At 37.9% G+C, this 25,992-nt stretch overlaps 2 protein-coding genes across 3 annotated transcripts in view; one reads left to right on the forward strand and one right to left on the reverse strand.

Moving 5' to 3' along the window:
* Window positions 1-16,342, reverse strand: part of CIR1 (corepressor interacting with RBPJ, CIR1) — a 48,205-nt gene extending 31,863 nt beyond the window's left edge. The window contains exons 1-6 of one of the 2 annotated variants that reach the window (XM_001148591.7): window positions 16,155-16,330; window positions 8,247-8,341; window positions 2,245-2,318; window positions 1,347-1,357; window positions 1,194-1,258; window positions 745-793 (exon numbers count right to left, since the gene is read on the reverse strand). In XM_001148591.7, the coding sequence (XP_001148591.3) occupies window positions 745-793; window positions 1,194-1,258; window positions 1,347-1,357; window positions 2,245-2,318; window positions 8,247-8,341; window positions 16,155-16,226 (366 nt within the window). In that variant the 5' untranslated portion in view covers window positions 16,227-16,330. Of the gene's footprint in view, window positions 1-744; window positions 794-1,193; window positions 1,259-1,346; window positions 1,358-2,244; window positions 2,319-8,246; window positions 8,342-16,154 lie in introns of both variants that reach the window. The other variant, XM_063791309.1, reaches the window with a different exon arrangement.
* A 329-nt stretch (window positions 16,343-16,671) lies between these two features.
* SCRN3 (secernin 3) overlaps window positions 16,672-25,992 on the forward strand; it is a 33,988-nt gene continuing 24,667 nt past the window's right edge. The window contains 6 exon segments of the mRNA XM_009443784.5: window positions 16,672-16,807; window positions 16,810-16,826; window positions 18,873-19,040; window positions 20,516-20,697; window positions 21,581-21,780; window positions 24,694-24,906. Coding sequence (XP_009442059.2) covers window positions 16,780-16,807; window positions 16,810-16,826; window positions 18,873-19,040; window positions 20,516-20,697; window positions 21,581-21,780; window positions 24,694-24,906 — 808 coding nt within the window. The 5' untranslated portion in view covers window positions 16,672-16,779.

Here is a 25,992-nt window from a genome sequence, read left to right on the forward strand (position 1 = left end):
ATGTTGTCTATTCTAACGACTCAACTCTGCTGCTGCAGTGGGAAAGCAGCCACAGCCAATAAGTAAATGAATAGGCAAAGCGGTGTTCCAATAAAACTTTCTTTACAAGGATTTGCCCTCTGATGATAGTCTGTCCTGATTCTAAACCAATAATAGATTTAAATCTTTTCTTGACCTTGAGCTGATTCTCCAAATTTTTTGAAAACTGCAGAGACCAATATCATTATAGCTCTCACTATAAAAGTTTGATTCCTGTCTTTTTTTTTTTTTTTTTTTTTTTTTTTGAGATGGAGTCTCACTCTATTGCCCAGGCTGGAGTGCAATGGTGCAGTCTCGGCTCACTGCAACCTCCACCTCCTGGGTTCCAGCGATTCTCCTGCCTCAGCCTCCTGAGTAGCTGGGATTACAGGCGCCTGCCACCATGGCTAGCTAATTTTTTGCATTTTTAGTAGAGACAGGGTTTCACCATGTCGGCCTGGCTGGTCTCGAACTCCTGACCTTGTGATCCGCCCACCTCGGCCTCCCAAAGCGCTGAAATTACAGGCATGAGCCACCACACCCAGCCTGATTCCTGTCTTTTATCAGCCTACTACATTTTATGTTTTCTCCTCTATTCCTTATATTATCTGATACAAATAAAAACCATAGTGCCCCTTTTCAGCTTAAACACCTTTTAGACAACAATATAAAGATACATTTATTAAATAAAAATTATTCTTACAGAGTAAAATATGTGTCACTTGCCTGAATACCAAAGGGCTGATCTCTGATGTTCATGTCATCTTTGGCATATCTATTAAATAGAGGAAATGTACAAACACAATATTAAGAATAATTTAAAAAATTAAACAGCAGTTAATCAGAAAAATAGTTTTATAGTTCTAAGAACATTATGAAATATATTACTTCAGTAAGAATACAGAACTATAAAATCTATCTAGTATTTCCAAACACCATTTAGTTATTATGTATCTAGTCTGATAATTTGTGATATTAAAAAAATGAAAAAGTATATAAAACAAAAGACTATGAGCAAGCAGATTAGTTGAATAAGACAGCTAATTAAAATCATTAAAAATAACTTTTCACATCAGTTGCCTCCTCTAATGATTGAAAAAGCAACATAAGATGGGATATCAGTAAATGTAAACTTAATGATACATATCTTGTCTTAAAAGTAAACCAGTCCTTACTTTTCTCGTGGGGCTCCTTTCTGCCATTCAAATTTGTATTCGGTCTCTCCTTCTGTTTCTTCTTTCTAAAAACATTCATTGAAAATTCTTTTAATTTTTCCATATAATACAATCAACTGCAAGTAAATTCAGACATAGAAAATAGTACTTTACCTCTTTGTTTTCTTGATTGCATATCAAAAATATGGAAGAAAAAAGGTATGACAAGTTAAAAACTTCAATATAAAAATCTACTGTATACACTATGATATCATGTTATTTAATTGTCACTTATAAGAATTCATTGGTTTGACTTTTTTTCTTCTTTCACATGATAAAAATTCAGACCATTGCAGGATAAAATACAAAATTAAAATTAATAAGTATGTTAATTCACAGTTTTTAAACTTTTCACTGTTCATTGACAGTGAATATTATGTTTTTTATTTACAAATGCATTAAATATTTAGTAAGAAGGACTAAAGATACATATGCAAATTATTAAAGAATAAGTGTACTTTGGACATGAAAGTTTCTTCCTTCTCAAAGGGCACATTATGAAATATTATCAGATTAGAAAGATATTTTTTAGTATTTATTCTGTTGTATGATTATAGTTTTTATTATCTTCACAGGATAACAGCAATTTTAAAAGATGGAGAGCAACTTTAAAAAAATATCTGTCATAGTACTTTTCCATCTTTAGCTGCAAACACATCAAAGACTTAAAAGAAAAGGAAGGAGGCCAGGTGCGGTGGCTCACGCTTGTAATCCCAGCACTTTGGGAGGCCGAGGTAGGTGGATCACGAGGTCAGGAGTTCAAGACCAGCCTGGCCAACATGGTGAAACTCTGTCTCTATTAAAGATACAAAAATTAGCCAGGCGTGGTGGCATGCTCCTGTAATCCCAGCTACTCGGGAGGCTGAGGCAGGAGAATTGCTTGAACTCAGGAGGTGGATGGAGGTTGTAGTGTGCTGAGATGGCGCCACTGCACTCCAGCCTGGACAACAGGGCAAGACTGTGCCTCAAAAAAAAAAAAAAAGAAAAAGAAAAAAAGAAACGGAAGAAGTACCTTTTTTAGCTCCTGGTGGGGCTTCATACATGAAATTAAGGCCATTCTTTACACGTTCATCTCCCATAAGCAATCTAAGTGAAACAAGACAAAGTTAATGATTTTATGTAGGACAAAAAAAAAAATTATAGAATAATCCACTCCCCACCAAAAAGCCTAAGGGAATTAAGATAAAATATTTTTGTTAGAAACAGAGTTCTAAAACTTTACTCCACTAACTAGATTACATCTGAATGGAAATTAAACAGTGCTGTCTCTTTAGTAACTGGTTATAAGCTCTGAGACTTTCTTACTACCTGAGAGATCCTACCCATCCTAACAAAAAAGGGGAAAAATAACATGGTCATTTTTCTTACAGGATTTTCTTAAACCCTGAAATGCTGTGGAAATTACGACAACTTTGAAATCCCATATGCCATCACAAATTTACAATTAAGTTAAATAGTGCCAACACTTTTTCTTGATTGTGAGGGATCAAACGGTTTTGTTTTTTCCCACCAAAAAAAGAAAAGGCAAAGGAATCAGTTTTGGAAAAAATAAGTCTCTCAGGGATTTCTTTAGGAAGTCAAATCCAATCAGGGCTTGTAAGAGTCACAGTAAATGAGAAAATAAAATTCTTTCGTGAGGCCAGTGAAAAAAGAATAAAGAAAGTCTGCAGCTGGGCACAGTGGCTCACACCTGTAATCCCAGCACGTTGGGAGGCCAAAGCAAGTGGATCACCTGAGGTCAGGAGTTTGAGACCAGCCTGGTCAACATGGAGAAACCCCGTCTCTACCAAAAATAGAAAAATTAGCCAGGCGTAGTGGTGCGTGCCTGTAATCCCAGCTACTCGGGAGGCTGAGGCAGGAGAATCACTTGAACGTGGGAGGCGGAGGTTGCAGTGAGCCGAGATCGTGCCACTGGACTCCAGCCTGGGCGACAGAGCCAGGCTCTGTCTCAAAAACAAACAACAATAGCAAAAAAGTCTACACATGCCAAGTAGTATGATGGACTCAGTGTCTGCTGCATGACAAAAATCACATTCTTTATAGTTCTGTTTTAACACTCGAAGTTCCCTGTTTGAGCTCTGTTTAAAAAAAGATACACTAGGCTTTTTAGAAAAAAAAAAGCTCTGTAACAAATGGAATGACTGGTTCAGTCAAAGTTTTAATTCATAAGATCCAAGTAAAAATAATAAAGAAGGAGGCTAAAGAGTGAATATAATTTCTCCTTATATTTGGAAAAGACAATCACAAAGGATATACGACACGATTATAATTCCTCTCCTTATATCCACTGGATTCTATAAAGACCTGTAAAAAAGAAGCAAAAGGCCACAGGGATCTACATCCAATATATGTAGATATAAATAGAGTGATATTCAGCAATAAAAGGGACTGAAGTACTGATATATGCAATACCGTGGGTCAACTTCAAAAGCATTATGCTATGTGAAAGAAGCCAGTCATAAAAGACCACATGACATATGATCTAATTTATAGGTCATGTCCAGAATAGGTAAATCTATAGAGACAGCAAGTAAATTAGTGGCTGCTCAGCGCTGAGAGGTAGAAGGAGAAAAAAGCAGGGGAATGAGAAGCGACTGCTAATGGGTAGAAGATTTCTTTTTTGGATAATGTAAATGTTCTGAAATTAGATTACAGTGATGGCTCCAAAAGTCTAAATATACTTAAAAACAACAAACACTTTAAACAGGTGTATAAGTTACATTTTAAATTCACATCATTAAAAATATCAAAATCAGTTGGGCACGGGGGCTCACATCTGTAATCCCAGCACTTTGGGAGGCTGAGGCGGGTGGATCACCTCAGGTCAGGAGTTCGAGACCAGCTTGGCCAACATGGTGAAACTCCGTCTCTACTAAAAATACAAAAATTAGCCGGGCGTGGTGGCAGGCGCCTGTAGTCCCAGCTATTTGGGAGGCTGAGGCACAAAAATCGCTTGAACCTGGCGGGCAGAGGTTGGAGGGAGCCGAGATCGCGCCACTGCACTCCAGGCTGGGTGATAGAGTGAGACTCCGTCTCAAAAAAAAAAAAAAAAAAAAATCAAAATCAAATACACTGAAAGCCAAGCTCGGTATCACTAGTTATTAGGGAAATGCAAATCAAAATCACAATGAGATATCACCTTGCACCTACTGGCTGGCTATCTTCCAAAAAAAAAAAAAAGAAAATAACAAATGTTAGAGAGGATATGGAGAAACTGAAACCCAAGTCCATTACTAGGAGGAAATGTAAAATCGTGTAGTCACTGTGACAACCAGTTTCATGGTTCCTCAAAACGCTAAATATAAACCTACCATGTGATCCAGCAATTCCACTCCTAGGTATATACCCAAAGGAACTAAAAACAAGGACTTGACCAGGTATTTCTATGCCAACGTTTATAGCAGCATTATTCACAATAGCCAAAAGGTGGAAGTAACCCAATACTCAAACAGATGGATAAACAAAATGTGGTATGTACATACAAAAGAGAATTATTCAGCCACAAAAAGGAATACAGTGCTGATACATATTACAACATATATGAACCTTGGACACATTATACTAAGTGAAACAAGCCAGACACAAAGGAACAAATATATGATTCAATTTATATGAGGCATTTAGAATAGGCAAATTCATAGACACAGAAAGTAGAATGGTGGTTGCTAGGGGCTGTGGGCCAAGGGGAATAGGGAATTATTCTTTAATGGTTTAATGGTTACAAAGTTTCTGTTTGAGATAACGAAAAAGTTTTGGAAATGATGATGGTTCACCACACTGAATTTAAGGGTACACTGAATTGCACACTTAAAATGGTAAATTTTATGCAATATATATTTTACAAAAAAACCCACAGACAAACCATTTCATTTATATGTGTATTTTTTATTTATTTCTCTTTTTTGTTTGTTTTTTTTAGAGACAAAGTCTCACTATGTTGCCCATGCTGGTCTCAAACTCCTGGACTCAAGCAATCCTCCTGCCACAAAGTGTTGGGATTACAGGCATAAGCCATTGTGCCCAGCCCAATTCATTTATATTGAAACAAAAATAATAATAAAACCCAAACTGAAGATTGTTTCCCACTTTATGCAAAATTCAAGACATATATAAAATAAAAGGTAAAGGTATAATATTGGTATTTTTGTTTCAACCTCAACTAAAAATTTACATAGATTTTTTTGACATCCCATAAAATCTTTGTATGTATCTAGACAGAATAATAAATGTGATTTTCAGCTGGGCATGGTGGCTCACGCCTGTAATCCCAGCACTTTGGGAGGCCAAGGCGGGAGGATTGCTTGAGTCCAGGAGTTCAAGATCAGACTGATCAACACAGTGAGTGAGAGACCCTGTCTCTACAAAAAAGAAAAAATTAGCCGGGTGTGGTGGTGTGTGCCTGTAGTTCCAGCTATTCAGGAGGCCGAAGCAGGAGGATTGCTTGAACCCAGAAGTTTGAGGCTGCAGTGAGACATAATCATACCACTGCACTCCAGCCTGGGCAACAGAGTGAGACCTTCCTCTCAAAAAAAAAAAAAAAAAAACAAAATTTTTTTTTCATCTTAGGAAAAAAGTATAAAGTGACTAAGGTGATTGATATAATAAACATTAAGAAATCTCTAGGACAGTAAAAACAAAAGAGAAACAATAGATTACTGAAGAATGAAATTGGCTATCAAAAACAGTACTTCTGAATGAGGAAGAAATAAACACTTGGCAAATGACCAATTACTCATAAATTTGCATTCAAATGACCAAACCTAGAAGTAATAATATCTTAGTAGCAATGAACACACTTAGTGCTCAGATCGTGGTTTCTAAATATCATTCACCAATGAAAGGAATCTGGGTGCCTTGGAAAACTGGTTGATTCCAGTGTTGCAGCAGGGAAAATAAAAGACGAGTCTGACCATCTCGTGGGACCAGAAGCAGCATTAAAAAAACAAAACAAAACAGGGTTGGTGCATGTTAAATGGATATACGAGCCAATCTAACAGAGCTCTCAATGGCCCAAACTGAAACAACTGGAGCAAGAAAATAAGTAACAATAGTATTATACTATAATCCAAAGAATTAAATAAACAGCCATGAGTCCATATTGATAGAAAATTAATAGTAACTAGATAAGGGAAATTCTTCCTTACAGAGGAATTCAAATTAATAAATGTAGAGGGAATGATAGAAATAGAAAATAACCATTAGAACATCACAGAAATAAATAATTGATGCAGGCAACATCTACTGATGAATACCAAAATTAGGCAAAAGTCCAAGGAGAAACAGGGTATTTGCAGGGCTTCAAATATTAATTAAAAGGGAAAATAGTAACTTTTTTTCAAGATAAAGAATAAACATGAACACTGTGATCTGTTTCAAACCTAGTTTTTCACCTCCACTCTGTTTTTATCCCTCTAACTCAACAACTGTTTCCTGAATACCCTCTCCATTTTCCAATATGTTTTTACTATTAATAATCTAAAAATAAGGTTTTTTGTTGTTGTTGTTTATTTGAGACGGAGTTTCGCTCTTGCTGCCCAGGCTGGAGTTTAGTGGCGTGATCTTGGCTTACCGCAACTTCTGCCTCCCAGGTGCAAGCAACTCTCCTGCCTCAGCCTCCTGAGTAGCTGGGATTACAGGCATGCACTACCAGGTTTGGTTAACTTTGTATTTCTTAGTAGAAACGAGGTTTCTCCATGTTGGTCAGGCTGGTCTCGAACTCCCGACTTCAGGTGATCTGCCTGCCTTGGCCTCCCAAAGTGCTGGGATTACAGGCATGAGCCACCGCGCCCGACCAAATTAGGGTTTTTAAACAGTGATGCTATTGACATTTTGAACTAGATAGTTCTTTGTTGTGTGGAGCTGTCCTGTGCATTGTAGGCTGTTTTGCGGCATCCATAGTCTCCACCCACTAGATGTTGATAGCACCCCAGTCCGCAGTTGTGACAATCAAAACACTGTCAAAACAATGTCTCCAAACATTGCCACGTTCCCTGGGCAGGGTGGCGGGGAGGGTGCAAAAAACGGTGCTCAGTTGAGAACCACCTATCTAAATCCTTATCATTCTTCAGAGTTCAGCTTAAATGTCACCTCTTCCATAAAGCCTTCCGTTATCCTAAATGGAACTATTATTTCCTATACTAACATGCTGTATTTTTAAAAGCAGTGTATGTTTTTAATATATCAGTTATTATATTTGGCCTTCAACTATATGTATTTGTATCTCTTACTAGGGTTTCTTAAGGATAGAGAGAAACTACACTTCACACACTTTTATAGGTCCCTATAATACCACTTATTGCCATGCATGGAGTACTCAATAAAAGTGACTAAGATTAAATAAAATTAGTGAGAAAGCTACTTAACTTTTATTTCTTTAACTTTCCTCTCAATATATTATATTTTAAATAGTAATAGTTTAGTATTACTTTGCTAAATTCCATATTTTGATTGAAAACTGAACTTCATGGACAATTTACCAAAACACCACTATTCAGTGGCTTAAGATTAACCAAGAGAAACCAGCTTCAGTGTTAGATCTGCATATAGAAACACAATAGCTAAAGGCAGGTACCATGTTAGAAGACACCAATGAAGAACTCTAGCCACGAAACAGCTTTTAACAGAACAATGACATGCGTGTCAAATAAAGTCACTTTACTTTTCCTCTTGAAAGTATGCTGGGTATCTTTTGAGTGTGTTAAAGAAATAAGTTTGTAAGAGGTCTCAGCAGTTCAAGTGTAGACATGATTGTTCTTCTAAGCTTTGCCTAATTTGAGACTTGCTCAAAGACTGTATATGAGTCACGTGAATCTATATTTTACGTGAATTATGGGTAAAGCTGGAAAAAGTGGCCATCTACAGGTATGAGAGTAAAAGAGATAGCCCTCAGGGAAAGACACAAATCCTATAATTGGGTATTTGATTCCAAAAAACTGACTTAATATATCATTCAGTAGGAAATTATTCCCATGAAATTGGTAATTCTAGATATACTGGCATAACAGAATTTCTTACCTATTATCATATGATTCTTGTTCTTTAAGATATTGCTGCATCAATTCTTCTTGTTTCTTCTTATCATATGATATTTTCTGTTCTGCCATCCATACCTAGATTAGTGAGGTAAAAATGCAAATTAAATTGTTGGATTTAAATTAAACAAACTTTGCTTTTCTTGTATAATAAAATATAAAATGCAATTGTTTAAAGCAGGAGTGCCCAATCTTTTGGCTTCCCTGGGCCACAGAAAACACACTAATACACAGTGGAAGAAGAAGAACTGTCTTGGGCCACACAAAATATACTAACGATAGCCAATGAGCTAAAAAAAAAAAAAGGGCAAAAAAATCTCATAATGTTTTAAGAAAGTTTACGAATTTGTGTTGGGCCGCATTCAAAGCCGTCCTGGGCCACATGTGAGCCACAGGCCAAGAGCTGGATAAACTTGGCTGAAAGTTTACAACATAATCCAATTTGGCCATAATTATATCATTACAAATTAACACCTGAAAAATCTGAAGTGTCTTGATACGAGTTCTTTTTATTTTTGAGACGAAGTCTGGCTATCACCCAGACTGGAGTGCAATGGCATGATCTTGGCTCACTGCAACCTCTTCCTCCCAGGTTGAAGTGATTTTCCTGCCTCAGCCTCCGGAGTAGCTGGGATTACAGGACCCTGCCACCACACCAAACTAATTTTTTTGTATTTTTAGTAGAGAAGGGGTTTCGCTATGTTGGCCAGGCTGGTCTTGAACTCCTGACCTCAGGCAATCCGCCTGCCTCAGCCTCCCCAAGTGCCGGGATTACAGGCGTAAGCCACTGTGCCCAGTCCACAGAATGCTTTATAGCAAGTTTTGGTTTTTTCAAAGCTGTATTTATAGTTTAAATTATATTAACTATATTCATAGGTAGTCAATGTTATACATTTCTTATATATCCTTCCAAGATGTTCTAATATATATATATATATGCAAAAGAACATATACCACATTCTTCTTATATAAATGGTAACATACTTTACGCAAACACACACACGCACACAAAATATATATAAAATAAAATTATATACCATGGAGATCTGATATGGTTTGGCTGTGTCCCCACACAAATCTCATCTTGAATCGTAGTTCCCATAATCCCCATGTGTCATGGGAGGGACCCGGTGGGATGTAATTGAATCATGGGGGCGGTTACACTTCATGCTGTTCTCATGACAGTGCGTGAGTTCTCACAAGATCTGATGGTTTTATAAGGGGTTTTTCCTCTTTTGTTCAGCACTTCTCCTCACTGCTACCATGTGAGGAAGGACATGTTTGCTTCCCCTTCTGCCATGATTGTTAAGTTTCCTGTCAATTAAACCTCTTGCCTTTATAAATTACTCAGTCTTGGTCATTTCTTCATAGCAGCGTGAGAATAGACTAATATAGTAAATTGGTATAGGTAGAATGGGGTGCTGCTAAAAGGATACCCGAAAATGTGGAAGTGACTTTAGAACTGGGTAACAGGTGGAGGTTGGAACAGGAAAATGTGGGAAACTTTGGAACTTCCTAGAGAATTGGAGTGCTCAGAAAACAGGAAGATGTGGGAAAGTATGGAACTTCCTAGAGACTTGTTGAATGGCTTTAACCAAAATGCTGATAGTAATATGGACAATGAAGTCCAGGATGAGGTGGTCTCAGATGGAGATGGGAAACCTTTTGGGAAGTGGAGTAAAAGTCTCTCTTGCTAGGCAAAGAAACTGGTGGCATTTTGCCTCTGCCCCAGAGATCTGTGGAACTTTGAACTTGAGAGAGATGACTTAAGGTATCCGGTAGAAGAAATTTCTAAGCAGTAAAGCATTCAAGAGGAAGCACAGCATAAAATTCTGGAAATTCTGCAGCCTGACAACGCAATAGAGAAGAAAACCCTATTTTCTGGGGAGAAATTCAAGCCGGCTGCAGAAATTTGCATAAATAATGAGAAGTCGAATGTTAATCACCAAGACAAGGGAAAATGTCTCCAGGATATGTCAGAGACCTTCACAGCAGCCCCTCCCATCATAGGCCTGGAGGCCTAGGAGAAGGAAAAAAGTGGTTTCCTGGGCAGGGTCCAGCCTCTCAACTGCTGTGTACAACCTTTGGTCTTTGTGCCCTGCATTCTAGCCACTCCAGCTATGGCCACTGCTTCAGAGAATGCAAGCCCCAAACCTTGGCAGCTTCCATGTGATGTTGGGCCTGCAGGTGCGCAGAAGGCAAGAACTGAGGTTTGGGAACCTCTGCCTAGATTTCAGAAGATGTATGGAAACACCTGGATGTTCAGGCAGATGTTTGCTGCAGGGGTGGAACCCTCTTGGAGAACCTCTACTAGGGCAGTGCGGAAGGGAAATGTGGGGTCGGAGCCCCCACACAGAGTCCCTACTGGGGTACTGCCTAGTGGAGCTGTGAGAAGAGGGCCCCTGTCCTCCAGACCCCAGTATAGTAGATCCACCAACTTGTACCATGTGCCTGGAAAAGCCACAGACACTCAACACCAGCCCATGAAAGCATCCAGGAGGGGGGTTATACCCTGCAAAGCCACAGGGGCAGAGCTGCCCAAGGCTGTGGGAGCCTACCTCTTGCATCAGCACACCCTGGATATGAGACATGAAGTCAAAGGAGATCCTTTTGGAACTTTAAGGTTTAATGACTGCCCTATTGGATTTTGGACTTGCATGGGGCCTGTAGCCCCTTTGTTTTGTCCAAATTGTCCCATTGGGGATGGGTGTATTTACCCAATGCCTGTACTCCTGTTGTACCCAGGAAGTCATTAACTTGCTTTTGATTTTACAGGCTCATAGGTGGAAGGGACTTGCCTTGTCTTACATGAGACTTTGGACTTAGACGTTTGAGTTAATGCTGGAATGAGTTAAGACTTTGGTGGACTGTTGTTAAGGGCAGGATTGTGTTTTGAAATGTGAAGACATGTGATCTGGAAGGGGCTGGGGTGGAATGATAAGGTTTGGCTGTGTCCCCACCCAATCTCATCTTGAATTGTAGTTCCCATAATCCCCGTGTATCGTGGGAGGAACCCGATGGGAGGTAACTGAATCATAGGGGCTGTTACCTCCATGGTGTTTTCGTGATAGTGAGTGAGTTCTCAGGAAATTTGATGGATAAAACCATGAGAAAAGGAGCTTTTCCTCTTTTGCTCGGCATTTCTCCTTGCTGTCACCATGTGAAGAAAGACGTGTTTGCTTCCCCTTCTGCCATGATTTTAAGTTTCCTGAGGCCTCCCCAGCCCTGCAGAACTGCAAGTCAATTAAAATTCTTTCCTTATAAATTACCCAGTCTCAGGTATTTCTTCATAGCAGCATGAGAACAGACTAATACTAATACAAGACTAATATGGATCAGTAAACAAACACTTTCTTCTTTTGGGTGGTAAAGTTGCATATTGTGGGACTATACCATAATTTATAATTTATTTATCTCCTACTGTATAAATGGGCACTTAAGAAATTTCCAGTATTTTGCTATTAAAAACTTTGCTGCAAGAACTCAATACACAGGTAATTTCACACACATTTGACAGGGTTTTGAAAAGGATCAAGGCATGGCCAAGGAAAAAAACAGGGCAAGATATAACTGGCAGAGAGAATGACTCAGGCAAAGGCCCAGAGACATAAAATAGAACGTAAGTAGTTCAATATTACTAACATATAAAATCTTAGGTTGGGCTGAGGTGGGCAGATCACCTTAAGTCAGGAGTCTGAGACCAGCCTGGCCGACATGGTGAAACTCCATCTCTACTAAAAATACAAAAATTAGCCAGGCGTGGTGGTGTGTATCTGTAATCCCAGCTACTTGGAAAGCTGAGGCAGGAGAATCACCTAAGCCTGGGAGGTAGAGGCTTCAGTGAGCTGAGACTGCATCACTGCACTCTAGCCTGGGCAACAGAGTGAGTCTCCATCTCAAATAAATAAATAAATAAATAAATAAATAAATAAATAAATAAATCTGAGGTGGGAGAATAGTAGGAGGGGAGAAGCAGAAAAACGATGGAGTGAGATTACTTGGACTCAATCCTGTAATATTTTAATAACGGGCTGAAAGAGATCAGATTTGTGCTTAAAAAAAGACAATTCTATCGAAATAACTTACATCCATATAATGGAATATTATTTAGCAATAAAAAGGAAAAAGTACCAATACATGCCATACCATGGATAAACTTCAAAAACATTATGGTGAGAGTAGCCAGTCACAAAAGACCACAGATTGCATGATTCCATTTAAATGAATTTCCAGAATAGGCAAATCCACTAACAGAAAGTAGATTAGTGCTTGCCTAGGGCTGGAGAGAGGGAGAAGAGTTAAGGAGAAATGGGAGTGACTAACAGGTATGCGGGTTTCTTTTTTTTTTTTTGAGTCAGTGTCTCACTGTCACCCAGGCTGGAGTGCAGTGGTGCAATCTTGGCTCACTGCAATCTCCGCCTCCCAGGTTCATGCGATTCTCCCACCTCAGCCTCCCAAGTAGCTGGGATTACAAGCGCTCGCCACCACACCCAGCTAATTTTTGTACTTTTAGTAGAGACAGGGTTTCACCATGTTGGCCAGGCTGTCTTGAATTCCTGACCTCGGGTGATCCACCCACCTCAGCCACCCAAAGTGCAGAGATTACAGGTGTGAGCCACCGTGCCCAGTGGGGGTTTCTTTTTGGGGTGATGACAAACTTCTAAAATTGTTTGTGGTAATGATTACTTAACTCCATGAATATATTTTAAAAACCACTAAATTGTACATTTTACATGGGTGTTTGTATGATACGTAAATTTATCTCAGCAGAGCTGTTAAAATGAAAAATGACTATTCTGATGGCTGTGTAGTGAATGGGTTTGAGAGGACTCAAGATTGGAGGCAGTAGAACCACTTAGGAAATGCAACGATATAGGTGAAAGATGATGAGAGTCTGAATTAAGACACAAGCAGCAGTGACAGAAAGGAAAGATGGATTCAAGAGATATTTGGAAGGTAAGACCAATAGCATTCAGTGATTGACTAGATAAAGGAGTGATGGGAAAAGGGATGAATCCTGAGCTTCTGGTTTGGGTAACAGGATGAAGGATTGTTTTACTATCTATATTTCTACCCATATGAGATAGCAAGTATAAAAAGGGCTGATTTGGGGTAAAAAACTTTTATATCAGATATGTTGAGTTTGAGGTGCCTATAGGACATCAAGATGCAAATGTCTAGTAGATAGCTGTCTTGAGCCACATCAAAGTTAAGAAGAGAAAACTGGGACTGCAGATTTGAGTCATGAGTAAACAGGCTAGTTAAAACAGGCTAGTTGGATGTGATTGCTTGGGGCAAGCATACTAAGTAAGCAAGAAGTGGGCCAAGGATGAAACTCTGGGGAACACTTATATTTTAGGAGCAGGCTAAGAATAAAGATCCAGTGAAGTTGATGGGAAAAGAACAGTCTAATAAGAGAGCCGGAAAACTAGAAGAGAGTAGTTATTACAGCTAAGGGAACAGAGAGTTTCACAAAAAAGGGAGTTTACAGTGATGCAATTGTCAATAGCCAGTTTATGAACTGTTTGCCAGTCCACAAGAAGACTAAAGAGCTTGGACCACAATGTAAATTAACTGCTTCCTTCATTAACAAAATCAAGAAAAAAAAAGAACAGCTGAACAAAACAGTGTATCCTGTGACATAAATGATTGAGGCAGCGCATAACAATACACAACAGAGTGACCAGCAGATATACAGCATTCACTCTTATTTTTGGTGAACAAATGAGACCTTAAAACCTACTGGACTTTTTATAAGCTTGGGAAACTGAAAACAAACAAGGAAAAAAAGAACCTACTGGACTTTAATAAACCCAACATGCCTAATTTTACAATTAGAATTTTCTTTCTTTCTTTCTTTTTAAATATAGATGGGGTCTCACTTTGTTGCCTATGCTGGTCTTGAATTCCTGGCCTCTCAAAGTGTTGGAATTATAGGTATGAGCCACCATACCTGGCCCTTAAAATTTTCATGGTGGAACTCTTTTGCACTCTTTGATCAAACTCCTTTGTTTCTTCCACTTCTATTTCTTAAAAAAAAAACACAAAAAAAACTTTACTGGAGTATGACATATAAAAAGCTGTACGTATTTAATGTATACAACCTGAGTTTGGTGACAAGTATATCCCTGTGAAACATCGCCACAATCTACACTATAAACATATCCATCACCTCCAAAAGTTTCCTCCTACCCTAATAAATTTTTCTATTTATCTTCATTTAATATAGTTCCTTTATCCTTAGTTAATAAAGAATGCTAGAGGTTACCCCCTCTCCCCATAAAGTGTTAACTATCTAGAAAGGTCTGCTAATCAAAAACATTTCATTCTTCTCCTCTATCCTGGGAAAAGTATAAAACAGATCAAAGAGGCCAACAATATTTGGTACATTTTACATAACACTTTACACAGATGAGAAGAATGTAGGTTCTAAGCCTATAACTGCTTTACTGAATTTCTCATAGCGGACTTGCAAAAGTTATTCTCCGTGGATTTCTTTTTTCTTGTAAGAAAGCTGATACACTGAAATTTATAAAGCGAAATGTCAAAAGTTCCAGTAAAAAATTATGATTTCTCAGGTATATTTGTCTCTAAATATAAACAGCAAATAAGCAAGCACCTGAATTCCATCTAATCTCTTCATTCTTGTAAAAATAGTAACAGCTGACCCCCTAAGTATGCAGAGAAAGGAAATGTCTGTGTTTGGTGTCAAAAGTTATTGAGCCAACCAAATACAAGAAACCTCTCCCTCCCACAGTTGCAACCACACAAACACAAACTGGTGCAGTGGAAAAAAATCACTGGGTTAATCAGGTGTTCCAGATCCTAGTTCTGGTACAACATTTAACTAGCTGTGTAACTCTTGGCAAATTTGTTTCCTCATTTATAAAATGAGGTGATGGGGCTGGATGGTTACCAAAGAGCTTTCAAGGTGTATCTGTGTTACTAAAATTTCATGGGGGAGTTATTAAGAAAAAATGTTTAATAAGACTCCTTAGGAAGGTAACAGTGAAAAAAAGTTGAGAATCACTGGTCTAGAAGTGAGAGTATATAGCAGTATCTCATCACCTCAACTCGTTCTAAAAACAAATAAAAGCTTAGTTATTTTCACAAGTTTCTATGTAGGGGCAATCAACATTTTACTGAGCACCTCCTCTCTGTAGTGGACACAGTGATAGATGCCTACGTTGTTTCAAATCCTTTATCTTCACTATTTCACTTAATCCTCACAATTAAGTCAATCATCCTTAATTTACAGATTAGAAGACTGAGGGTCAGATATTACAAATATTTTGTGCAAGGTCTTAAGGCTAAAAGTGACTGCTCGAATAACTAGAATCCAGGTTTGACTCCAAAGCTGATTCTTTCTACTTCACTCTTTTGCTTTTCATTACTATGATATTCACCAAAGTATTACAACTGGTAGACCTGTAATTATGTAAAACACTAAACTTCAACGAGGTCATCAAAAAGACACTAGATTATTGGGTAAATTTTTTAAAGATCTATCTTAAATAAACGGGGAGGCTTCTTTGTACAGAAAAGTAGAGTTCAGAAGCCGTGATCCCTGGGATCCGAAAAGACAAAAAACCAGAATCAGCTGAAGGAAGTACTGAGGAATTTTGACATTAGTCTTCACATATTATGGATTTGCATTCTGGCCGACAAAGATTCTCTAGGCCACCGGTCTCCTCGCTGTTGCAGAATAAACGCTGAGGACCCGCTGCGTCAGCGAGCTGCTCAGCAGAGAAAGGCGAGACCACCAGGGCTTTAGGCCTCGAGAAGCGGAGGCTGTCCTAGGGATCTCAGAGACACCATCACTTTCACTTCCAGCAGCCTCTGGGAAGGCGGTCCCTGTGGGCCTAATCCCTCCCCGGGTCTGTTTACTCACTTTTTTGATATTGGATTTGGAGGCAGGATGAAAGTCTTTCTTGCACATGAAGTTGGCGAAGGATTTCCCCATCTTGGAACTGGAACTAGGGAAAGCAGGGGCTAGATCTGTAAGCAACGTAAACAAACTCAGCCGCCTAACCGGAACTGCGTTTCCAGCAGCAAGGGGGAACTTCCGAGATCAAAGGTGACAGCTTCCGGCAACTGATGCCTCCACTGGCCACTCCTCCCCCCGTCCACCTGTCACTTCGGGTAGCTGGGAGGCCAGGTGAGGGGCGCGCACGGGGGAGGGGCGTGCATAGTTGAGACAGAAACCGGGAAGACCCAACTGTGGCGCGGCACTGCTTGACCGAGGGGCTCCGGAGCCCAGCTGCACCGGCTGCGGTTTGAGCGCCCAGGGCCGGGGTGCGGGGTGGACCGCGGCGGCCCTTCGACCAAAGGTGCTTGAAGCTCGAGCCCATTACTTTCTGTGGACTCTGACTCGAGCTGCAAAAGCTTTTCTGCACTGTTTTTCTCATCTATGTTATGAAGATAATAATTCCGGCCCTAACCGTAGTATGCTTGCGAGAATCCAACAATATGATGTTTCTGAAAGCGCCGGCTGAACTAAGAGCGCGTGAAATAGAATGACAGACAGCTCTGCAAGAACGGAGGCCCTATTTTGTACCCAGCTGTACGGTACTGGCGCCGAAAGACGTTCAATAAATACTTATTGAATGACGAATACGCGTTAGGAGTTGGTAAAGTCTCTCAAGGCTTCACCTCCTCAGTGGGCTAGGTGCAATTCTAACCAGGGGGCAAGTTTCCTTAGCTTTCCCTACGACCCCAGTTAGGCAGCTCAGGTTACTATTGCAGCTTGATGGCCCTTGGGACTCCAGGTTTTTGAGTGGACGTGGCTGCTACTGCAGCAGGTGATCCACCAACCAAGTTCTCTATCAGGGTAATGTTAAGAATAAACCTTGGCCGGGCGCGGTAGCTCACGCCTGTAATCCCAGCACTTTGGGAGGCCAAGGTGGGTGGATCACCTGAGGTCAGGAGTTCAAGACCAGCCTGGCCAACATGGTGAAACCCCATCTCTACTAAAAATACAAAAAATTAGCCGGGTGTGGTGGCACGCGCCTGTAATCCCAGCTACTCGGGAGGCTGAGGCAGGAGAATCACTTGAACCCGGGAGGCAGAGGTTGCAGTGAGCCAAGACTGCGCCATTGCACTCCAGCCCGGGCAACAAGAGTTAAACTCCATCAAAAAAAAAAAAAAAAAAAAAAGAATAAGGCTTTATGAGAAATTTTCTCTCCTACCAAATAATAACAATAACAGCTTTCATGTGAGTATCTACTATGTTCTATGCACTGTGCAAAACACTTTACGTGTTGCCTTAAGTTCTCATAACAGCCCATCAAATAGTGTCTTATTTTTCTGATGAGGCAGAAGGCATAGGTAAGAGAGAGATTAAATAGTCTGCCAAAGTTATATAGTGATAGAACTAACTATAAAACACAAATAGAAGGAGATCCAGGACATAAGAGTTGAAATACAGAAAGAAAATAACAGAAGCCATCAAGACATCAGACTTCTCGTCACTGAGGAGAAGAGGAAAACCCTTAAGAGTTTCAGTCTGAAGTTTTTATTTAGTCATTTTGTTTAAATTTTGACTTTTATTTATTATATTTAAATTTTGTTTTTAAGTTGCTAGCATCTGCCTGTGTAAAGCCATTTTAAGGTTTTGTCATTATTAAAGGAAAGAAGGAAACTCTGTAAAACAATGTGTCTGTTCTGGCAGCAAAATAAGGACCTTTAGGTGTTCTATTGTAAGTGAAGATCTAAGATTTTCCAAGTTACAACTGAAGAGGTAATCTAGATATTAAAGTATATAATTGCGATTTATTAATTAAATATGTGAACTTTCTCCTAGAAATATCAGCAATTTGGAATTATATTGACATATTTTTGTCTGAATCAATGAGTCTGTTTCAAAATTTCAGTCTCATCAGAATTATAATGTGTATTATTTCCCAGCTCAAATAAGACCCCTTCTTCCTTCCTTTGAGGAAGTACTGGGCACATAAGATTTTTTTCCATAAGACAAGTTCCAGCAAAGAGAATACAAAGATTAGTAAGACATACTGCCAGCCCTCAAGGATCTCATTGTCCAGTAAAGGGACTTATATATACACGAATGTAATGGAATCTAGCCTTTACAACAATAGAGCTAGGTACACAGATTCCCAAATATGGAAATGGTGAAACGAAATTCAGGGAAGACTTTAGGAGAGAAAGGTCTTAGAGAATAAATGTGAACTATACAGTAGAAGAAGGTAGTTCTCATTGCCATTTTCTTACTGAGTTGTAGTACAAGATTGAGTCCCAAGTCATATTCTTACTGATTTTTAGGCTATAGTATACAAAATTTAAAACTTTAATGAACAGCCAAGCACGGTCACTCATGCCTGTAATCCCAGGGCTTTGGGAGGCAGAAGGGGGAGGATCTCCTGAGCCCAGGAGTTCCAGGCTGCAGTAAGCCCTGATCATACAACTGCACTCCAGCCTGGGTGAAAGAGCTAGACCTTGTCTCCAAAAAATAAAAATAAAAAAATCAAAGCTTTAATGAACATCCTTAATTAGATATGGCAATAATATCCTTTGGTCATTGAGTAAAACTCTTTATTTTTATATACTTAAAAGTGTTTTTTTTATTTTAAAACATCTGTATAATTTTTAGTTAAAAAAAATGGAACCTTTTTCCTGTGACACTTTCGTGGCATTACCTCCAGCAACAGTCGATAACAGGATTATTTTTGGAAAAAATTCAGATAGACTCTATGATGAAGTACAAGAGGTGGTTTATTTTCCTGCTGTAGTTCATGATAACCTGGGAGAACGTCTTAAGGTAGGTGAAATAAATGTTTTGTTAGCAATATGCCTTTTAAAAATATCATAAAGTTATTTCTATAAATAGCGATTTGGAAGAAACTGTAGAAGTTAAAATTGAGGAGTTTACATTTGAAAAATAAATGAGTCAGAAATAAACTGTGATCTTTTATTTCAGTGATTTGGAGGAAGTTGAAATAACAATAATAAAATTATCCATTGTTTGAATAAATATTTGAATGCTTTCCATATGCAAGCATGTTAGATAGGGCAAGAGATTTAAAGTCAGCTGTCAAGACTCTGTTCCAGGAGCTTAGAGTCTAGTATAGGAATAAGATGTGTATGCATTATACCCCATTATAAAATAGGATGGTTTAAATGCTAAATTTAAGTAACAGTAGCATGCTGTGGCAGCGGAAGAGAATGAACATTTAATTCAGCTTGGAGTTAGCTGGAATTTGATGGACAAAAAGGATTCTGATTCTGAATTGGCATAGGTTCTACTTGATGTAGAATAGGAAAGTCATCCCAGACTTTGGGAATGACAGTTTTATGACACATCAAAAAAGGTTTATTAGGCCCTATGTTAACACTATCAATATACATTTTATGCAGTCACTTGGTAGTATACACATTAATTAAAGGATCCTTTAAAAACTTATTTAAAAAAACCATTTAATGTGGAACTTAAAATGAGAGCTTCAAATTATGCTATTGTTGCTAATTCATACTTTTTAGATTTTATTTTATTGATATTCTAATATTAAAACATATTAAATATTAGACTTTTTTCTGTATCCTATGCCATATTTTTTTCTTTTGCTAAGACCACTTATTCATCTGTGATACCACTTCCACTTTATCTCTTCATATTTAAATATAGCCTGTCCTGTAAACCAGTGGTTCTCATTCTTTTCATTGCTGTGGACGTACCTAATGGTTGACTTCAAAATGTGATGTGAGATTCCTATGGCAAAACTCTTGTGTTCGAAGGCTACCATATGAGTAATTATATCACTAATCAAGAAACACTGGATATTGAGGTTGAGAACTACTTCCTTAAGCTTCAACTCACACATCTACAAAAATGTTTCAAGATATTACAGCTAGAGACCATCTTTCTCCTGAGCTCCAATAGCACCTTGTCTTCACTTCATGACCCTAATACTTTATACTTTATTTTATCTTAATGTAGAAGTTTTAGTTTCTCAAAAGTGAGATCTTTATCTGATTCATCTTTGTAACTAACATATCTCTTGGCAGAATGTTTTATAATAGGAAATGCTCAGCAAATATTTGAATGAATAAATATTTTAGGGTTATTCTGAATATGTTTTAAGGGTAATGCCTTTATTATTGAAAATTTCAATTTACTTATATTTCCTTTACCTCTTTCATAACAGTTTTGTCTTCTGACTGATTTTTTTAAATTCTGGATTTTGATAACTTTTCTGGTTTTGTGGTTCTTGCTATGACTTTTTTTTTTTTTTACAGTGTACATATATAGAAATTGATCAAGTTCCTGAAACATATGCTGTTGTCCTGAGTCGCCCAGCGTGGTTGTGGGGGGCAGAAATGGGAGCCAATGAGCATGGAGTTTGCATTGGGAATGAAGCTGTATGGGGAAGAGAAGAAGTTTGTGATGAAGAAGCACTATTAGGAATGGACCTTGTCAGGTTATTTTTTGTTACATTTTATACTACAGACCTTGTCTAAATTTATAATTTTTGTGTAACTCTTACTTGTTTTATTTTCCTATTTTTGAGGGGGCTTTGATACTTTGCAGTTTGTGTCAAAATGGTTTAAAGTACTGGCATGCAATTTCATGACTCTCAGTTTTGCTTGGTTTTTTAAAATTAATTAATTTTTATTTTTTTGAGATGAGATCTCACTGTGTCATGCAGGCTGGAGTATAATGGTGTGATCATGGCTCACTGTGCCCTTGAATTCCTGAGCTCAAGCAATCATCCCACCTGAGTCACCCAAGTAGCTTGGATCAAAGGCACGTGCCACCACACCTGGCTAATTTTTAATTAAAAAAATTTTCTTTTCAGAGACTAGGGTCTTGCTGTGTTGCTTATACTTGTCTTGAACTCCTGGCCTCTAGCCATTCTCCTGCCTCAGCTCCTGAGTAACTGGGATTACCAGCACGGGCACCATGCCCAGCTTTCAGATATTATTATTTGGGAGAAGGGAAGAAGTAGGAAATTATAATTCATTGGAAGTACCTAACATACTTTAATCACACCTTAACTCATTCTCACAATAACCTCATGGGCTATCGTGCTCATTTTACAAATGAGATATCTGAGGTTCGGAGATAAAGTAACTTGACAGTGAATTACCAACCGAATTTGATAGGTTTGTTTGACTCCAGAAACTTTATTTCCATGATTCCAAACTGACTTCAGAAGGAAAAGTTTTAAAGTTAGATGTCATTTCATCTGTTAACTTGAAAGAAATTTTACTTTGAATCTAAAAAATCTCATGAGCATGAAATTATTTAAGAAAAATAATGGAAATTTATTTTAATATGAGAACTTTATATTTTTGTTTTAGACTTGGCCTTGAAAGAGCTGATACAGCTGAAAAAGCCCTCAATGTCATTGTTGACTTACTAGAAAAATATGGCCAGGGTGGAAATTGCACAGAGGGTAGAATGGTATTTAGCTATCACAACAGTTTCCTGATAGCTGATAGGAATGAAGCCTGGATTCTGGAGACTGCAGGGAAGTACTGGGCAGCAGAAAAAGTACAAGGTATGGACAACTTTTTGTGATTTAACTTGTTTTTGCAATTAATAAAATACACCCTTACCTATAGATATTGCATTTAATTGCTTCCAAGATTAATAATCTAGTGTAATGAAGGGTTGAACTGCAAGGGAAATTTAAAAATTTGAAAGAACAGTGAAAAAGTGCCATAAAGAGCTTTCTTGAAAAAGATAAAAAGGTAGCATTACCTCTGGGAATATGAATTTCATATAACCTGTATATACTTTCTTTGCTGCAGCTCTTGGCCATTTCATAGTACTTTTTCACTTTAATAATCCCTTACAATTTCTTCCCCTTTAAACTTTGGGCTGCACTCCAAAATCTTATGTGTAAGTGTGGAGGTGAGGAAATGGGAGTGGGGTTAGAGACAGGTGTTTGTGAGTTGGTGGTTGAAAAAGCTGTGTTGATACAATAGTAAAACACAAAAGTTTGATATCTTTGAATAAAACAACATTATTTGATTGTTTTAGAATGCTTTGATTTTTCATTCTCATTTTCTTTGTGATCATATATTCCTCTAATTTTTCAAGTGAGGAAAGCCAGAGATGTAAAGTGATTTAAGGTGGTAAATGAAAGACCTAGAATTTAAATCTTTTCATCTTGAATCTCATCACTAGAACATAGCCTTATGTTTAAGCATAATCATGTCCTTCTCGGGTATTTAACTTCTGGACTCCTAGTTTACTAGAGAGATAAGATACACATGTGAAAATGTTAAATGGTGCACGCATGATACAGACACATAGATGATTTGAACATTTAGAGAACAGAAAGGTTATTATCGTGAGCTAGAGGAGTTCAGAAAGCCTTCATGAAGGTAGCCTTGAACTTTGGAGGATTTGGGTGTTATTTTTCAAAACAGGTCATTACCAGTTGTTTTGATGGACATTTTGTTTTATGTTTTGCATATATGTTTATTAATGTATAACATTGTAGTTAGACTTTTTCTTTTTGTGATAATTGGCTTGATAATACCATTGAGCACTTTTATTTTATTAAATGTACTACGTGCAAGAGAGAACTGAATAAATACATTTTGTTGAAAAAGTGCCACCTGGCCATCTAAAATGAACACCTTCATTGGGTCTCATTGTCTAGCTGTAGATTAATTTTGCCAACTGTTTTCTCTTTCTATTACTAACTAAGCCCAAGAACTAAATTGTTAAATGATAGGGAATTATTTATTAGATGGAAAATTATTGGCTGGGCATGGTGGCTCATGCCTATAATCCCAGCACTTTGAGAGGCTGAGGCAGGAGGATCACTTCAGCCCAGGAGTGTGAGACCAGCTTGGGCAACACAGTGAGACCTCAATTCTACAAAAAATACGAAAATTAGCTGAGTGTGGTGGTGTGTACCTATAGTTCCAGCTACTCAAGAGGCTGAGGTGGGGAGGATAGCTTGAACCCAGGAGGTCGAGGCTGCAGTGAGCTATTATTATGCCACTGTACTCTAGCCTGGGCGAGAGAGTGAGACCCTGTTGAAAGAAAAGAAAAGAGGGAAGGAGAAGGGGAAAGAAAAAAAAGAAAATTCTTCCATCTGATTCTTTCATGACTTGGATCTGGTTTTTGTAATGAGGGTATCCCAAGTATGACCTCATTAGAGTAATTTCATTGATTTTTACTTGACAGACTGTCATTTCAGCTGTTTTTAAAACATTATCAATTTTTATTTATCGTGATCTGTTTCATTTAGTATAATCTCTAAGACAGGCTTTTATTTTTTCTATTTTGTATTTTAGTTGAAAACTTTGTTTATAGCTTCATGCCATAATATTTTTGGAAGTCATATATTTTGGTTCTAGACTTATTTATAATTTAAAAAAATTTATAGAAAGGACTACTATCTGGAATATATAAAGAGCAGTCAAAACTCAATAGTAAAAAAAAAAAAATCCAGTTAGAAAATAGGCAAAAGATATGAAGAGTCATTTCACCCAAAGGGATATACAGATTTGAAATAAGCATGAAATGATGTTCAACATTATTAGCCATTAGGGAAGTGCAAAACCCCAAAGAGATTTTACTACACCTCTATCACAGTGACTGAAAGGTAAGAATGTACAGCTAGCCACTCTAGAAAATAGTTTGTCAGTTAAAAAAAAAAAACTAAACATGCAACTACCATACAACTTAGCAACTGTACTCCTGTGCATTTATCCCAGAGAAATAAAAACTTACATACATTTACACAAGAACCTGTACGCAAGTATAGCAGCTTTTTCCATGATGACCAAAAACTAGGAACAATTCAGATATCCTTTACCTTGTGAATAAGTAAGCAAGTTATCATACATTCATACCATGGAATATTACTCACCAATAAAAATAATAAACTATTGATATATACAATAACATAGATGAATCTTTAGAGAACTGTGCTCAGTAAAAAAAGCCAAAAGTTTACATATTATTCCATTTATATAACATTCTTGAAATTACAGTTATAGAAATGGAGAACAGAATAGCTGTTACCTGAGGTTAATGAAGGATTTGGGGTGGGAGATAAGTAGGTGTGGCTATAAAAGGGCAACATGAGGGATCCTTGTGGTGATGGAAGTATTCTTTATCTTGACTATAGCAATACCAATATTCTGGTTGTGATATTATACTACAGTTTGGCAAGATGTTACCATTGGGGGAAACTGGGTAAAGGGTACACAGTATCTCTCAGTATTATTTTTTTATAACTGCATGTGAATCTATAATTATCTTAAAATCAGTTTAATTTTAAAAGTAATTCATTTATCTTTTTGAAAATGTAATAGATGCCCATGGCACAAAATTTAGAAGTCTATATTCATGTTTACATAGTGATTAGGAATCATGATGTACAGATACATGCTTTATGTTAAATATGACTTTTCTTCTCCTTTCTCCTCTTCTTCTTTGAAAATAGAGGGAGTTCGTAATATTTCTAATCAACTTTCCATAACAACCAAGATTGCCCGGGAACACCCAGACATGAGAAACTATGCTAAGCGGAAAGGTTGGTGGGATGGTAAAAAGGAGTTTGATTTTGCTGCAGCATATTCCTATCTTGACACAGCCAAGATGATGACTTCATCAGGCAGATACTGTGAGGGCTACAAGCTTCTAAATAAGCACAAAGGTAATTTTATCATATAAATAATATTAGGATGACAAACTATATTTTGTGTAGATGTAATATGGAAATGATAACATCTGTTTTGGGGAATTATAATTAGTAAAAATATTGTTCTATTAAAATGAAAAATATTTATTTATTGTAAACCTATTTTTTGTTTTGTTTTGTTTTGTTTTTTATTATACTTTTAAGTTTTAGGGTACATGTGCACATTGTGCAGGTTAGTTACATATGTATACATGTGCCATGCTGGTGCACTGCACCCACTAACTTGTCATCAAGCATTAGGTATATCTCCCAATGCTATCCCTCCCCCCTCCCCCCACCCCACCACAGTCCCCAGAGTGTGATATTCCCCTTCCTGTGTCCATGTGATCTCATTGTTCAATTCCCACCTATGAGTGAGAATATGTGGTGTTTGGTTTTTTGTTCTTGCGATAGTTTACTGAGAATGATGATTTCCAATTTCATCCATGTCCCTACAAAGGACATGAACTCATCATTTTTTATGGCTGCATAGTATTCCATGGTGTATATGTGCCACATTTTCTTAATCCAGTCTATCACTGTTGGACATTTGGGTTGGTTCCAAGTCTTTGCTATTGTGAATAATGCCGCAATAAACATACGTGTGCATGTGTCTTTATAGCAGCATGATTTATAGTCATTTGGGTATATACCCAGTAATGGGATGGCTGGGTCAAATGGTATTTCTAGTTCTAGATCCCTGAGAAATCGCCACACTGACTTCCACAATGGTTGAACTAGTTTACAGTCCCACCAACAGTGTAAAAATGTTCCTATTTCTCCACATCCTCTCCAGCACCTGTTGTTTCCTGACTTTTTAATGATTGCCATTCTAACTGGTGTGAGATGGTATCTCATAGTGGTTTTGATTTGCATTTCTCTGATGGCCAGTGATGATGAGCATTTTTTCATGTGTTTTTTGGCTGCATAAATGTCTTCTTTTGAGAAATGTCTGTTCATGTCCTTCGCCCACTTTTTGATGGGGTTGTTTGTTTTTTTCTTGTACATTTGTTTGAGTTCATTGTAGATTCTGGATATTAGCCCTTTGTCAGATGAGTAGGT

The sequence above is a fragment of the Pan troglodytes genome, chromosome 13 (assembly GCF_028858775.2).
Source record: "Pan troglodytes isolate AG18354 chromosome 13, NHGRI_mPanTro3-v2.0_pri, whole genome shotgun sequence".
Classification (NCBI taxonomy): Eukaryota; Metazoa; Chordata; class Mammalia; order Primates; family Hominidae; genus Pan; species Pan troglodytes.